The 15,494-nt window shown below is 41.2% G+C and overlaps 1 protein-coding gene across 1 annotated transcript in view; it reads right to left on the bottom strand.

The window, feature by feature from the left end:
- Positions 1-572: 572 nt before the first annotated feature.
- Positions 573-15,494, bottom strand: part of STN1 (STN1, CST complex subunit) — a 40,482-nt gene continuing 25,560 nt past the window's right edge. The window contains exons 5-10 of the mRNA XM_027898017.1: positions 14,113-14,274; positions 12,759-12,870; positions 12,084-12,246; positions 5,731-5,853; positions 5,100-5,172; positions 573-1,078 (exon numbers count right to left, since the gene is read on the bottom strand). Coding sequence (XP_027753818.1) covers positions 921-1,078; positions 5,100-5,172; positions 5,731-5,853; positions 12,084-12,246; positions 12,759-12,870; positions 14,113-14,274 — 791 coding nt within the window. The 3' untranslated portion in view covers positions 573-920. The remainder of the gene's footprint in view (positions 1,079-5,099; positions 5,173-5,730; positions 5,854-12,083; positions 12,247-12,758; positions 12,871-14,112; positions 14,275-15,494) is intronic.

Below are 15,494 nucleotides of genomic sequence, written 5' to 3'. Positions count from 1 at the left end.
GACAAAGAATAAAAGAGAAAAGGCAACAGGCAGCATGGAGATTAGAATGGGTCTTGATGGCTTTTGTATTTTCTTTTCCAAAGCATGTAGTTTTTTTCTTTTCCAAAGCATGTAGTTTTACCATTTGTGATGTAGGGAGCAACTTGAAAAAAAAATAAAGGGCAAAATGGTGGCTGATTTTGAGACTTCTGGTCTGAACAAAATCCACAACAGCAGGCATCAGCAGCACACATGGTAGCCAGGGGAATGCAGGCATGCTTGACAACCAGTGGGCAAGGCTGCAGGATGGGCAAGGGATGCAGGACCCCCTTCCTGAATATTACTTACCAGAGAAAGGTGGGGACTGCTTTAGTAGTTGGGAAGCTGTCCAGACTGAAGAATATGTAGTTACAGACAAAGGTACACTGGCACTGCCAGGAAGATCAGGCAAATCTTTTTTTGTGTGTCCTTTCTCTAGCTGTTATAAAGTCTACATAAAAAGAAAGATCCCCAGCTATTACCAAATGAAAGCTCACAAGCTCAGTCTTTAAGCCAGAAAAATGAGTCCTGACATGCTGTAAACAGTGCTCTTTATCAGTGACTTTTCTTTACAGCCCACTGGATGTAAACATGAGGATGGCCAATGTCTCATCTTACTCCAAGGAAAGAGCCCAGTTTCTTTTCCAGCTCCCCTGCTGTATTAGAATGTCCAGAATCAGTCTGATACAACTCTCACTAGGAATAGCAAGGAAGTCACAAGAAATAACAAGTATTTAAACAACTTCTCTGAAGCTGGACAAAACCAGCATTTGGAGAATCAGAAGGCTCTTTTTTATCCCCTATCGAGATCATATCAGCTAATAAAGCTTTTCAGAGTCACTCAACATCTCCTTCTTCTCCCCTCCTGAATGGACTAGAATGAATGTATTTGTCTTTTCTCTTCAAAATGCCATATAATATCCTTCCATAGTGCTGACAACATCACTGTTACTCTCCAGCAGTTCCAAGACACGGTGCATCACCACTTCAGCCAGGGAGGGGTTGTAGCTCTGCCGAACACAATTTAGGACATGAAGGAAATGGCAGCCTTTGTCAGCATCTGCAGGAAAAAAAGGGAAAATTCAGCCAGGCATGGAGGAAAGACTTCGGTCTGCCTCTTTTGAACTATTATAATCCAGATCAGTCATGAAAAAACCCACAGCTGCTGGAAAAAAAGAACACCCTAGATACTAAAGCAGAGGTGTGTTTCTTCAGAAGGAAGAGACCCAGTCTGTGCCTACAGCTCTCCAATTATCAGCTGTCTCCACTGACTTTACGGGGAAGTGTCAGGGCTGCAGCAGTAGTTAGTAATGAGGGTGAAAGTCTCAGTCTTGTCAACTGTAACCTACAAGTCATTCAGTAGATTTGACAATGAGGTCAATAACATAAAGAGTACTAAGCTATCCAGTTTCTGCAGCTTTAGAAGGACCCAAAAAAAGAGAATCATTTTGTTCATACCCAACTTCAAAACCCTCCAGCACAGCAGGGAGGTGGGAGGTACGTGGCCAGGACCTGTAACCGCTTGCCCAACGCTGGCATCTTGTGGAAGAACTGCTGCAGTGCAGCTTCCATTCACCTCAGTGCGATCCGTCCCTGCCCCTTCAGACTACTCAGACGATTACGGGAGTAGAAAGTCTCAGACCTTTAGTATCAAATTTTATCTCCTTTTAAGAGGAATTAGCCCTGAAATGTGCAAGAGACTAGAAGTTTTAAAATAACCCCCTTTCCTAGGGGGCAAGCACAGAGGTCCCCAATGGCTGCACACAGCTACTGTGTACCAGGTGGAGCTGTGATCTGAAGCTGTCATTTGAAGCTGTTGCAGTCAACATTTCCTCCCACAGACCCTGTAACACAGTAATCATCTGTGCTGCAGGCTCCCAGTCTCTCCAAGTGCTGAACTCCACAACACATTTTTCTTCGGTGGCTAACAATGAAAAATAAGCATAAATGAGACACATCAGCACAAATTATTTTCCTCTTCCTCAGCCCTCAGCTCACGTGATGCAAGGCAAGTTTGATAAGGGTACTGAGAAATTTCTATGGGCCAGGGAGGCCCCTATATTTTGTTGTTGCTGCTTTTGTTTTCCTTTTTTGTTATTCTCTACTCTAGAATCTGCTGAGCCCCAGAACTGCCTTACAACCTGCTGAAAAAAGTCACTCGTAGATAGTAAATAAATGGTAAATAATAGTTCAGCCTAATTCCTATTAGACTGTGGATTAGGCAGAAATACTTCTCTAGAAGTCAGTGATCCAGCATGATAAAAGGCCTTTGTGGCTGGCAGCCAAAATGTGTCCACCACCCTAGGAGAGGTAATTGCGGGGAACAGAACAATGCCTCTAGCTGGTCACGGTGATGGTTGTTGCAAACAAGGCGGGTAACCGCGTTTTACATTTGCCATCGGTTTGTCATAAGGAGGTCGAAGTGCCCATCCCTGCTCTACAGTAACTTCAGTTTCATTGAATTAATTAGTGACTCAAGTGTTACCCAACAGTGCAATACATACTTTCCTCCTAGATGGCACTTTGGGGTAGCTGCAGGTGTGTACAGTCATCAAGTAACTCAGAAACACTCCTAGTCTGCAGCCCAGCTTTGAGGGAAGGCACTCCTCGCAGTGGAGTCACGCTGTCCTTCTTTCACTGACATCTCAGGTTCCAACTTTTGTCCAGCAGCTGAGGTAAGCCAGGCTGCCATTAACTGTTGTGCTCGGCAACCAACATCAGAGGGGACAGAGTTACAGAACAACTGCCATTTGCCCACTGTGGACATCTCACACAGGGTACATTCTGACATATTAAATTTAACTTCAAGTGGTTCTGGTTTTTTGTCCTCTCTACTATCAGCCTGATCTAAACCTAAAACCAGGACAAATTTAGGTTAAAAAAAATAATAAAAATCCATTTTGCAGTTCAGTCTGGAGTCAAAATGCACTGTCTGCTGTCTGGCTGTCTTAAGGTTCTAGATGGACCCACAGTGGCCTCATGTTGAGTGCACTTAAGATCAGGCTGTGTGGAATTATAAGTGGAGCCAAGAACTAGGATTATCATGTAGGCACAGTATGGATCAGGGTTTGTGGAGCTCTCAGTAGGCACACTTAAGATATTTTTTTTTTATTTGTACAGTAGTTCCAGACAGCTGGGTTGGGCCTGAGAACGTGTCACAACTAAAGCAATGGAGTGAGGCGTTGCCTGGAAAACTGGCAGAGGAGTTACTCACTGGAAAGAAGAGTTTGGTTTATCATAAATCAATCTTCTTGTCATGGAAGATTACTACTACTCTTGAAGGAAAACGGGTAGGAACTTCTCACAACAAACAAGCAAAAGCCTGTGAGGTATATGCCCGTGCCCTTATTTTCTCCCTGGAAGCCCAGCTGGGATTGCCCTTCTGCCACCAGAGGGAGGCCGGCAGCCGCACTGAGCTCCACGCTCTTGCATCATTCAGAGACAACAAATACCAGCCAACACCAGTGCCTTGTTGGTTTCGACTGAAACTTCTTGACTTTTCTTCTATCACTAGTGACCAGGTCACTGAAAGAGTCCTTCTGAAAACCAGCAAAGGGACACTGACCTGGAAATTGTCCTCTTTACAGCAGGAAATTAAGTAGGGGGAAAACTTCAAGGAGAACAAGAGGCTCTGTTAAGCAGTTGCTAATTTTAACCTGCTTAGTATGGAAAACATGGCTTTGAGGACTCAGGACTCTTCAAAGTCTTTTCTGTGACTGATCTACAAATTCCTCTCTGCTGTTGACTCCTCCTGACTGAAAGAACTTCCCAAGGTCTCATGGATCACTGAGTACTTTACCAGTGTGACAATGCACAAGAGGAGAGCACCCAGTACCCTGTGCCAACTGTATACAGGTTCTGGCCTTGACAGTGCCACAGAGATATTAAAAAAAAAAACAAAAACAAAAAACAGATTATCAGAACTAGATGATGTATAAAATGGGCAGAGGAATTATTTGACTCTTAATGATGTTTGTATTTGTTAATTGGATAAAAGATAATAAAACAATGTTATATGGCAATTTGTTGCATTGCAACAGCCTAAGTAAATGAGCCCATCTAAACCTGCATGCCCAGTAACCTCAACTCCCTCCATCCCCCTAAGATACAAAGAATTTTCATCTCCACCCCAAACCTTGTCTACAATTGTACCATTTTTTAAGATAGACAGTTGAAAACTCCAACATAATACTGCTTCACTTAGCCTTTCCTCACTGCAGGATAAGCACCATATACCAGGTCCTACAAGCGCTATTATGTTAGTATAAGGATATGAGCAATTTAAGATTATATGCCTTATGTTCTACTCAGTCATTATTCTGTACTAAAGCACATTCTATCCCACAAATAGCTGCACTCCAGCAGCAAGTGATCCCTGCTGACACATTGGGCCGAATAAATGGAAAGACACTCTGTAGCAAGTACCTGTGTAATTAGCACACATTCCAGTCAAGCACAAGTTATCACTATGGCAATAAGACACAATAGGCTTGAAGGACAGGGATAACTCAGAAGCCACTCAAGGTACATTATCTGAAAATAAGTGCACTTTGTTTGACTGAAATCCCTACGTGCAAAGAACAACCATCTGAGCTCTATCTGAGCTCAACATCTACAGAGAATATAATACTGACTTAAGCAAGTTTTATTGTTGACTTAATGGAGGCGGGGACTTCACCTTTCTGCATGGTCACTTTTGTGTCAACTCCCCTGAAGAAACTGAACCAGCAAGATTTGCTACTTCTGCAGAGTGCAACGCAACAGCTGCTAAGTGGTGACCTAACTTTGGTTCCTCCCAAAATCTAAGTATTCTCTAAAGATACAGATCTAAGATAAAGGCTGCTTATTTCAGATCTGAGAGGATTGCTTCCTGATGGGCATATCAGCTCTTCCTCTCTCCACGCTCACAGGGAGCTGCTGCTTCCAGCTCCTGCTTTCAGCTATACTGATGGTCTACACCAGCAACAGCTCCAAGTCCAGAGGTAAGGACAAACAGCATATCTAATCCAGCAGCAGGAGGAGATACTGTCATCAGTACATCAGTACTAGCTCCTCAGAGCCCTGATCACTCTGATACTTACGCCTGGGTTTTCTACAGTCTTCTTTAATCACACCAAGGGTCACTTTAAGCAGTTCCTTATCATGGTCAGTCACCTGCAGAAAAAAGAAGATATTGGTTATTTATAGCAGTCTCTTTCACAGTACATGGCCTGGCTGTTGAGAAGCAATCCGAGGACATGATGTATTCTAAGCTAACACTGTCATAACTACAGTCTGTATCACACAATGCCTACAAGACTAATAATAAACATCAAATCTTCAGTTACTATTTGACTACTATTAGCAGCATCCATAAGTTAGGTGAAGAATACAAGATACAAGAGAATTCAACCCAAAGGAGGCTGGCTGACTCAGCAGAACACCAAGCTTTAACACACTTCAATAAGAACTGTCCCAGGTTTCAGTGAGCTCAGCTGCGTCAGCGCAGTTTGGTAACCCGTGAACACAGAATGTGGAACAACAATTCAGTGGGTTACACAAAGGTAAAACCAGCTGTGCTGCAGATAAGATTTCTGAGTAAATGGAGAGCACTTGGATGTCCAGCATCTCTTTCTGAAAACATTTCTACTTTTTCTGGATATTTCTACTGTTTCTACTGACTGTGAAAGTCATCCCCCTGAACTTGTTTACAACCACAGCTCAGTGCCTTACATGGTATAAGTCCTTGGAGCTACCAGGTTTCTGAAAAACCACTCCTTTTTCTTGTAGCATCTTTATTGCTTCCTTAAAAAAATTGTGAATCCTTTTGGAACTGGAGTTCCCTTTTGGCTTCACCTGGATGGGAAGAAAAAAATGAAGCAGATGGTGAGAGATCTCAGCTCAACTAAAGTTACCAGCAAAAGGTCCAGATGCTTTCAAGAGAAAGAGGAGTTCAGGTCCTCTTTAATGTGAATTTGTTACATATTTTTCTTCATTTAGTAATTCACAAATCACATCTGTTGTGTATGAACTAACCAGTATCCATGAGCTTTAAACAAAACCGAAACACCAGAAGCTCATCCCATTTTTAAAGAACCACAGCCTCTAAACTGCATTCTTTGTATTTAGCAGCTATTTAATTATGTACCAAGAACTTTGTTTTGGAACAGGCTTGTGATGCTTGCAGAGCATTTGACTATTTAGCTAATCAAGCTTTTTTCACATTCAGAGTTTTCCTTGTAATAAGGATAGGAAGGTAGGAAGATCAGTGTTTTGTAAGGTGATATTCAGGAGGAATCCAAGTGCAGAGGACTGGATTCCCATCTCTGATTTCAATCAAGGAAGGGAGAAAACTGAAAAAAAAACAGTATTTGTTTCTTGTCCCCTTTGTTTCCAAATTTTTACAAACATTCTGGTCGTGATCTCAGTAGCTTCTCCACAGCTTAATGAAATGAAATGATAAAGAGCATGGAAGAAATTAAGACAGGTATATGCGATAAGGGAAGAAAGGATTCAAGTTTTGAGGAGAGGTGGGAAATGAGCTCGTTACAATGTGCTTGGAAGTCCATAACTGAGGAGGTTATTGAGAACACAGGGTTCTGTGTTTGGGACACATCTAACAGAGTAGGAAGTAAGCAGAGGGAAAAAAAAAACACAGGGAAAAGCAGGGTTTGTTTGAAAGTAGGGCAGAGCTATGACACTGGAATGACAGCTAAGGAAGTAGAAGAAAATAATCAATTGTGGAGAGGGAAAAGTATGGGTAGATGATTTACTCCTCTCCATCTCCATCTGTCCTGCTCTGTCCTTCAGCCTCCCATTTATCTGCACAGGCTGCTTCAGTTCCCCAATTATTGCTTTGTCATCTGCTGGGAGCACGCTGTGAGCTCTCTGTGGTTTTCTTTGAGAAGAGAGTTAAACTGCTTCCCACAAGCCAACGTGAGATAACTAGAACCACACCACAGCAACCAAAGCAAGATTTGCCAAGCCATTTCTCCAACTATCACTGTAAATGCTCCCACCCTGTTCTGAACAAAAGAATCAGATTTCACATATCCTACTTCACTCACCAGAAGCACTCACAGAAGCCTTGGGAGCAAAGCAGGCAACCACCACCACTAGAATGAATTCACACGAATATGCGAAACGGATACCACATGAGCAACAGAAAAACATCTTTTCACAAAACATTCATTCAATGCATTTGCAGTTCTCAAGTAACACTCCAACTGCCTCTAAACCCAGAGGCTGATGTACCTGATTGGGAATAGTTCAGAGATCCAAGAGGGATATTGGTGCATCACATGCATCACGAGTTTCTCCATCCCCTTCCTCCAGCTAATCCTCAGTATTTCAGCAGGCCATAATCACATCTCACTCTCTGTCCCACAACTGCCAACTCTTTTTCCTCTCAAATCAACAGTAAAATCTAATTGCCTTATAGTTCAAGATAATTAACATAGCACAATGGCTAATATTGTCCGTTTGGTTTTCTCTGTTTCAGACTGAAGGACTTCATCTGTCCTGCTGTCCACCACACCTATCAGTCTGGGTACCAACAGGCTCCACTTCTAAGTAAAAACTTGACCATGCATCTGGACACCATTCCAGTCACAGCATTAATACCACTACCATATTTCTCTTCATAGTCCCTCTTCTGATGAACTGAAGAAACAAACATAAAATGTAGCAGGAAGGATTAGGTGAAGAGTGAACATTTTCTCATGGAAAAGCACATTCTTGTAGCCCTATGTAAAATGAAGAGACTTTGCTTCTCATTCAAATGCAGTAATAAATCCTCAAGAATGTAAGAAATTGCTAGCAAAGCAACCAACTCAAGACTCTGATCAATTTTTAATGCGAAAGCAAACATTTGGGGAGAAAAAAAAGATAAAAATATCTCCAAAGAAGCACAATAATTATTCAGTTTGGCTTAACACTGAGATCCTGTCAGAAAACGGAGATAATTAAAAACAGACTCTGTGTGAACTGACACACAGCTCAGCCTGGATGGATACTGAAACAGAATCACTAAGAATGCAAGTCAAGGCAATGACAGAGTGAAGGCAGCGAGGCCTTATAATAAGTAAGCAGCTGCTACATATCAGCACCCTCTCATATGTGCTGCAGAGTCCACGGAAAGGGCCTCATGGCAGAAGGACTGTTCCTGAAAAACAAATGAGGGCTCCTGCCCACTTTAGTATTATCATATTATATATTAATATAATAATATTATATATTATTGGGCTTTAACGTTACCATAAAATGACAGGAAAAATTTGGAATTTTTTTCCTAATGTGCTCTAGAATATGCTTCCTCCTCTCCATCCCTCTTATCACTAAACTGAGCCCTCATTTCCTCTGAACTTGGGTCACACTCAGAGCCACTGTGCACTCCAGTTTGTGATTCAGTCTACTGAGCAGACATCTGCAGGAAACTGAACATGAGGCTATACACAGAGACAAGGAATTTAGAACTATGAAATCCTAAGTGATTTCACATCCCTACTTATTAACACAATTCCTTCTGAGTCACAGCCTATTAGCCATCCCTTTACTTTTACAAAGCTTTCATCTCAGAAATGCAGATATTAGGTAGTTTAACTGCCAAGCCAAAGCACCAGTAAGATTTGAATCTGAATTTTGAATGTACCTCTCACAATGTTCACACCTTATTTTGCAAAGTGCTCCCACTGGGCATGCCTTAGATTTCCTGGTGCACCATTTCAGGTTCTCTGAAGTACCAACAGCTTCCCCTCCCCTCCCAAATCAGGTCCTCTTCAAATAAATTACGCTGCACATCCAAACACAGGACTGTTCAAAACTCATCACTTCTACAAAACACGTGGGGGGTGTGTGTGTGTCTTGAGATAGAAGCAGCTATTAAATAATTATTTAACTCTCACTCCAAGACCAGCCAAGAACTCTGAAGCAAAGCCAACAGGAGAATTTAAGTCTCCAGAATTAAGTTAGTATTTTAATCAATATATTCCACTGGATGGATCTCACACAGCTTAGTGGGCTGGTGCTGTGCAACCAGTTATTCTCAGATCTTTAAAACAAGACAAACTCTCTGTACAATCAATAGTAGGTCAAAGAAATGAAGTGGTACAGGAATTAGTCAGTCTGTTCAAAACACTGAAAGTATGTAACCTTTGACTCATAATGAATCACAACACACCCTGATGGTGTTAAAAGTTTCCTGGTATAACCACACACGTGATTCTGCTCCTGGAATCGCCCTTTGCAATTTGTCATGCTGTGTTTAATCCTTGGCTTAGGCAGGTGACAATTTTAGTAATAGTGATTCTGGACATGTCAGTCCTGAAGTCCTATAATAAGCTTTGCAATATACATATTTAAAGCAGCAGTGAAGCCTCCTCAAGAGGCAGGAAGACAAGCACACAGCATCAAGAATATATAATGCATTGTGTTACACCTACAATGTAAAGGGTATATACAGGAAGTGTGAACAACACTGTTCAACTCCCTGCTTTAACTACTTGGCATTGCTGACCTGGAGATAATATTCAAATCAAGAGAAGTGCAAACAGCACAGTCTGGAAAGCACAACCCAAGTGCCATACTCAAACTGGGATGGTAACACCAAAACAGCACATGCTGTAGCTTATGCACGAAAGAAGTGTACAAAAACGGCTAATCAAGACTGGCTGGTTGCAAATATTTAACTCAGTTGAGAAACTGGATGGGTCCAGTTCACAAAAAGTTTTCTTCAAGAAAGGAACCAAAGGCTTGTCCATTTGCCAAACATAATTGTCTAAGTCCAGCAAGTACACTCTGGAGGTTCTCTAAGCCCTAAATTTCTTTTTCTGGTTTTGCTTGTAGTCTTCCTTCTGGTACCCACCCCTCCAGTCTCAAAAGTCATTTGTTTTAAGGGTTAAGGAAAAGGCTACAGCTTAGGGATAGACAGGGCACTAGTTATGCAAAATAAAGCTCCACTGGCTTTAAAGATTGTAACAGATTTGTTAATTTTTAACCATTTTTAAAAACACTAGGCCTTTCAATTCTCTTACCCAACCACTGTAGACTATAAAATTAAATTTTCCCTAGTATCTGTCTGAGAAAGGGACATGGTCTGAGTTCTGCCATGTGCACCTCTTAGAGGGAAATTTATTCTGGAGAGCCAGAAGACTGCACTGGTGGGGAGCCATTAAGACTGGAAGTAGGTATTGCAGGACATGTATGGATGTGGACAGGGCTCAGACACAGTAATGCTGACAAGGAACAGAGAGATGCTGCCTACCTCAAGCTATCCCAGCTACCTCCTTCCATCTTCGCTCCCTGCTCCACTCTGCTGCGGGTGACTCCACAGCAGCTCACCACCTCCCCAGAGAAAATATTCCATGGGGAGATACCCTCCCACTACGATGAACACTGGGCAAGTACTTTAAAAGCTGGCAAAGAGATGAAGGGGCTGCACCACATCTACTAGGATCACAAGGAAAGGAAGAGAACAGCAACAAATCGTTTAGGAGTAACTGTGCTCTAGAACACTGGAATTGGGGTAAAAAAATATTAAAGTTAGACATCCAAATAACTCATCCTTTCACATCCAGGTAAAGTGCAAGAAGTGAACAAGTTGCATATTGTGGTGTGGCCTGATTAGTTTGGTCCACTCATCTAGCTCCTGCCTTGCCAATTAGGCATGAAATATCACTGTTCCACATCAGCAACACCATTTATCCTTTTGGTTTGAGAGCAGTACCAAACAAAACACTATAGAAGGGAAAAGAAAGGAAGAGGGACAGGAGAATCAGATCTATTACACTTGTATCCATGGATTGAACTGGGTACTTGACCCTTTGCCAATTACAAGAAGTGACACTTTCCAGAGACAGAGTAAAGGAAGAACAAAATGCATTTCCAGAGCATTTCTAGGCACTCCTCTTAAGGCCACTTGACAACTGCACCCCTTTCTTATGCAAAGACAGATAAGACTCTTTGCAAGAAATTAATACCAAAGGGCAACAGAGAGAACTGCAATTTCTAAATAAGCATCTGTGTGCCCAAATTCCCGGGACATACACTCACACCCTTGCATCAGGGTCAGGAATAACTATTAATTATTTTGATAGCTCTTCATGACTGCTAACAACACTGATGCTATATTGCTTTTCTTGGTTTGGGTTTTCTGGTGGGGTGTTTTTAGTTGGTTGGGATTTTGTTTGGTTTGGGTTTTTGGGTTTTTTTCTGAGCCTTTCTATGTTTGTTCTGCACCAGTCCCTACTTTAAATGGCTTTGCAAGTTATTTATCTTGATCTTTCTGTAAATGCTGACACTTCTAAGATGGAATTTTCCAGTATTGGTCACAATGACCGCTACTTCCTTTAATGTAAAGTGTTTGGGAACTTTTAATTCTCTTCCAGCTAGTTTAGGAAGTACCCTGTCCCATGTTGGATATTGTAGTATCATACTTTTCTGTCAAAATTAGAATAGCTCCTGCTAGTGTTAATATCCATGTTTGCTTCAAAACAAACAAAAAGTGGCTTAAATAAAAACTGATTTCCCTTTAATCCCATCTTCTGATGCTTTCAATCATAACCTTTCACAACTCAGGATTTCCACATGAGAAACTACAGCAGTGAGCACTGTTCATCCACTCATCATAATCTCCTTTAGAAAGCTCCATCTCTATTAATATATTGAGTTTCAAATGAGAAACAAGACAAAGGCTTTGTGCTCCCTTCTCTCCTGATCAAATTCAGGATTTCAAGCACCTGTCCCAAACAGCTCAAGGACCTTAAAGTCATCTCCTTTTCTGGCACTGGCACTATTTACAAATCTAAATTAGGTAGTGCCTGTTGCAGCCTGTAGGGTTGCTCAGCCCCAACACAAGATTACCCCTAATAACTGAATGTCCTTACATGGCTTTGTTCAGCCCAGTTTTATACCTCTACAGTGACAAGATTTCCTCAAGCTCTGTAAATAATTCATGCATAAAGCTAAAGCACTTGTGGTTTTTGAATCCTCTGAAGACACCAGTCTCTTAACTATTTGTTTATGCTTAAAAAAATGGACATGGTATTATTTCCCCTCACCCAAAACTTCGGACAGGTACATTCACTCACCTCCTGACAGCTGGGACTGGGTAGATGCACATCTGCCAGTGACACCAGAGTATCAATTGTTTCCAGCTCCTGCTGGTAAAAGGTCTGAATTTTGTTTTCTAATAGAAAGCTTTGCACTTTCTCATGCAGCATATGGATTGAGAGATTCTGACCCTCAAGGCCACTACAAAGGTACAGAGAACAAGTCAAAAGGCAAGAAATGGGTTTTAGAACAATTACCTAGAGTCAGCCCACTAGACTGGTTTCAAAGGTCAAAAGATATTTTATTGTTCTTAAAGAACTTTATTTTAAACTCTTAATTAAATCAGAACATTTTTATATGCATAAACATTCAATTGTTCCTCTTCAATCATTTGCTGTAACAGTTTTGTAATTTTAAGATCTGCAGTCTCTGAAACCACACTACAGGCATCAGACCTCCCAACAAGCATTCAGCTACCCTTAAACTGGGTACAGAAATGGGTGTTTGATTCAGTTTATTGAGGTCATGTATTTGGGATTTGAGGATGACAAGCAATCATTTGGGAGAAGAGCAGGCTGCTACTGTATGTTTATGCAGAGTCTAAATCAGAGTTGGGCCCTGTTCTATTTTTTTTCCACAGTTATTACAACAACGAATAAACAATCATAAAATCCCACACTTTACTCCAAGACCAGCCTGGATACCACATTTACCTCTGTCCTTCCTCAGGGCCTTGGAAAGGTTTATCATAAACTTCTCTATAGAGACAGGGGAGCTCCAGCATTCTTGAAATCTGAACCTCATACAAAGGATCATCAACTTTATCTGGAGGAGCAAAAAGAACACACAGACTTGGCCAGGACTGCTCCATCAATTTTTTTAAGCAAGCAAACCTGAGGCAGCACAACAGAGCTTCACAGCCAGTATTAAATTGGCAAATGTTGTTCACTATTGTTTTTACAAAAACAAAATCACAAAGGCCACTCCTTCTTTTACAGTTTACTAGGAGGTAAATGGTCTGTTGTGGTGCATTGCAGATCATGCTTTTGTCTGACAACTTATTTAACCAGAATTTATGATCTCTGTTTTACCTTTCAACAGTCTTCATCCATTAAATGAAGTTAACACATAGTAAGGAGCTTTATTTGGGCCAAAGTGAAAGCAATTTAGAGACTATTTGATTGCATGGCTCTCTCTGGTATTATTACCAGCCCCTGAGTGGGTTGTATATATTCATAAATCTTCTGTCTGGAAAAGAGGATTGAATTCCCTCACAAATTTTAGCTAGAGCTGAAAAATCTAGACTTTTTATCCAATTTACAAGGGTTTTTAAAAGACAGGCTTCTCCCCACCAAAGAAATAATTCTAGCATTACCTCTGAAAGATTTCACTGGGGAAAACCAACTCTTACACAAGAGCACAGATGCAGAACACAGAAGTTATGTAACTGGAAGCTCCCAGGGTGTAAGCAGTGGACTGCAGAGCCCTGCTGCCCAAAGAGCTGTCAGATACAGAGGCAGCACCTGCATGCAGATCTGTGCCTGGGTGACTGAAGGTGACTGAGTCATCCTGCAGAGCCAGGGAGTTCAGGAGAACCCAGGCTTCAGTGGAACACTGCCCTTGTGCTGCTGCTGCCCTCGGAATGGATTGTGCAGGCTGCGACAAGCAGCAGACACTTCCCCAAAGCACAACTGGATGAAGTGGGACATGAGAGGTCACCAGCCCCTCTCCCATGGGCTTGGCTGGGCTGCTTCAACACAGAGCAAGTCACTCTCACAGATATCCAACCACAGTATCTGCATAGCATTCTTGTAAGCATGTTAATCATCTTTTATAGTTTTTCCAGGAATGCCTTATTTACAGGCAATCTAATCCCACACATCAAGTAGTGTGTCTTCTAATCTTACACTGGTAAAACTGAAATAAAGATTTACAGAAGAAAATCTCTTTAGAAAAATGAGATGCCAGAAAATAAAGTGGAACATATTCAGGTAATTGCATACAGCTTAGATAGTTTCACAGATTCAGATAAGTGAGTTACATATATCCCTGGTTCATAACACTCACAGAAACTCGAAGCCTGAATTTCCCTTTGTTGCCTGTAGGTTCGGATGTGACCTCTGACCCTGACAACATCTCCAATCTCCAGCTTGGTTTTCTGGCTCACTATTTCTTGGAGTTTCTTCATCTGTTCAAACACAGTAAGACTGCTGGATGTGCTTAGATGACCTGCAAGCAGTGAGGGAAAGGGGATCAGGCATTAAAGTCAAGAGGACTGTTCTTTTGCATTCATCCACCTACGCATCACAGGAGCCATATTACTAAAAAAGGGGTAAGGTCCCAGGCACCATGTGTCCTGGGTAGTAAAACTTCCTGGTGACAAAGTTAGTTTACAGTACTATATTTATTTAAATAGTTCACCTGGGGAAAGTATAGAAGGGAGGAGATACTGATTTACCACTGAAAATGTCATAGATGGGTTGCAAAATTGCATCATTAATTGAATAAATAGTGGTCTTCGTCATTTTTTGACTTTGTCATGCTAAGAGGACAAGAGGGGAAAAAAAAAGTCTGCTGAATTTTTTATATAAAAGACAAATGAGTCATCTGAGGTGGGGCCAAACCATTCATGTGATGCAATTCGATGTCTACACTGAGGTGTAGCAACTTGACAGAACTTCATATTTACGTAACTCACCTTTGCAGGACAGTAAATCCTTCATAACTTAAAACCTGATTAATGATCCAAGGATCCCCAATCACAATTACAAAAGGTTGGAAGAAAGCTTCCTGTGCCACCTAGGAACTTTCTTTAGCAGGTACAAATGGATTAGTTTCCATTATTAACATAGCGTCCATCCAAACACTACTGATGTACTTGTAAAATAAGAACACAGAGCTGAAACAAGCAATCTGGGCTCTCATTCTATTTCAGGCAGTATTTAATGCAATTCCTTTTAATGAATTTACATTCCTCATAAAAAAATGTGATTGTGTCTCCCCTATTTTACTTTTTTTTTTCTGGAAAGCTGTGCCAGAATATAACCTCTCTAAAGTGAGAGGTGTCTTCTAGATTCCAGTTGGGATTGTTTGTGTCACTTGCCATATCATTGTTAAATAAAAGTATGAATTATCTGTCTTTATAAATGGGCTTGTTCCACAGACATCAGAGTTTTTAACTTCTACATGAAGCTTTCCTTTCTTCATTCTATGCATATGTATCTCTAACACTGCAGACAACACTGGTAACATTTATTTCAGTAGGATTTGATCAGCTCCATATTAGGGTTGTCAACCCACTACATGGGCTTCCAGAAAGATGCAAAATAGAAAGCATTTCATACTTTGATCTGTAAGAAACAGTGAGAGAAAAAGCAAAGAGAAACTCAGAAACTATTGAGTTCTGTTAGTGAGTGCAATAATAGATTCATTTCAAATGCACAATTACT

The sequence above is a fragment of the Empidonax traillii genome, unplaced genomic scaffold (assembly GCF_003031625.1).
Source record: "Empidonax traillii isolate 1590-97213 ecotype Southwest subspecies unplaced genomic scaffold, ASM303162v1 scaffold574:size890810, whole genome shotgun sequence".
Lineage (NCBI taxonomy): Eukaryota > Metazoa > Chordata > Aves > Passeriformes > Tyrannidae > Empidonax > Empidonax traillii.
Note: the sequence above shows the minus strand (reverse complement) of the source record. Positions and strands in the feature narration are given on the sequence as shown.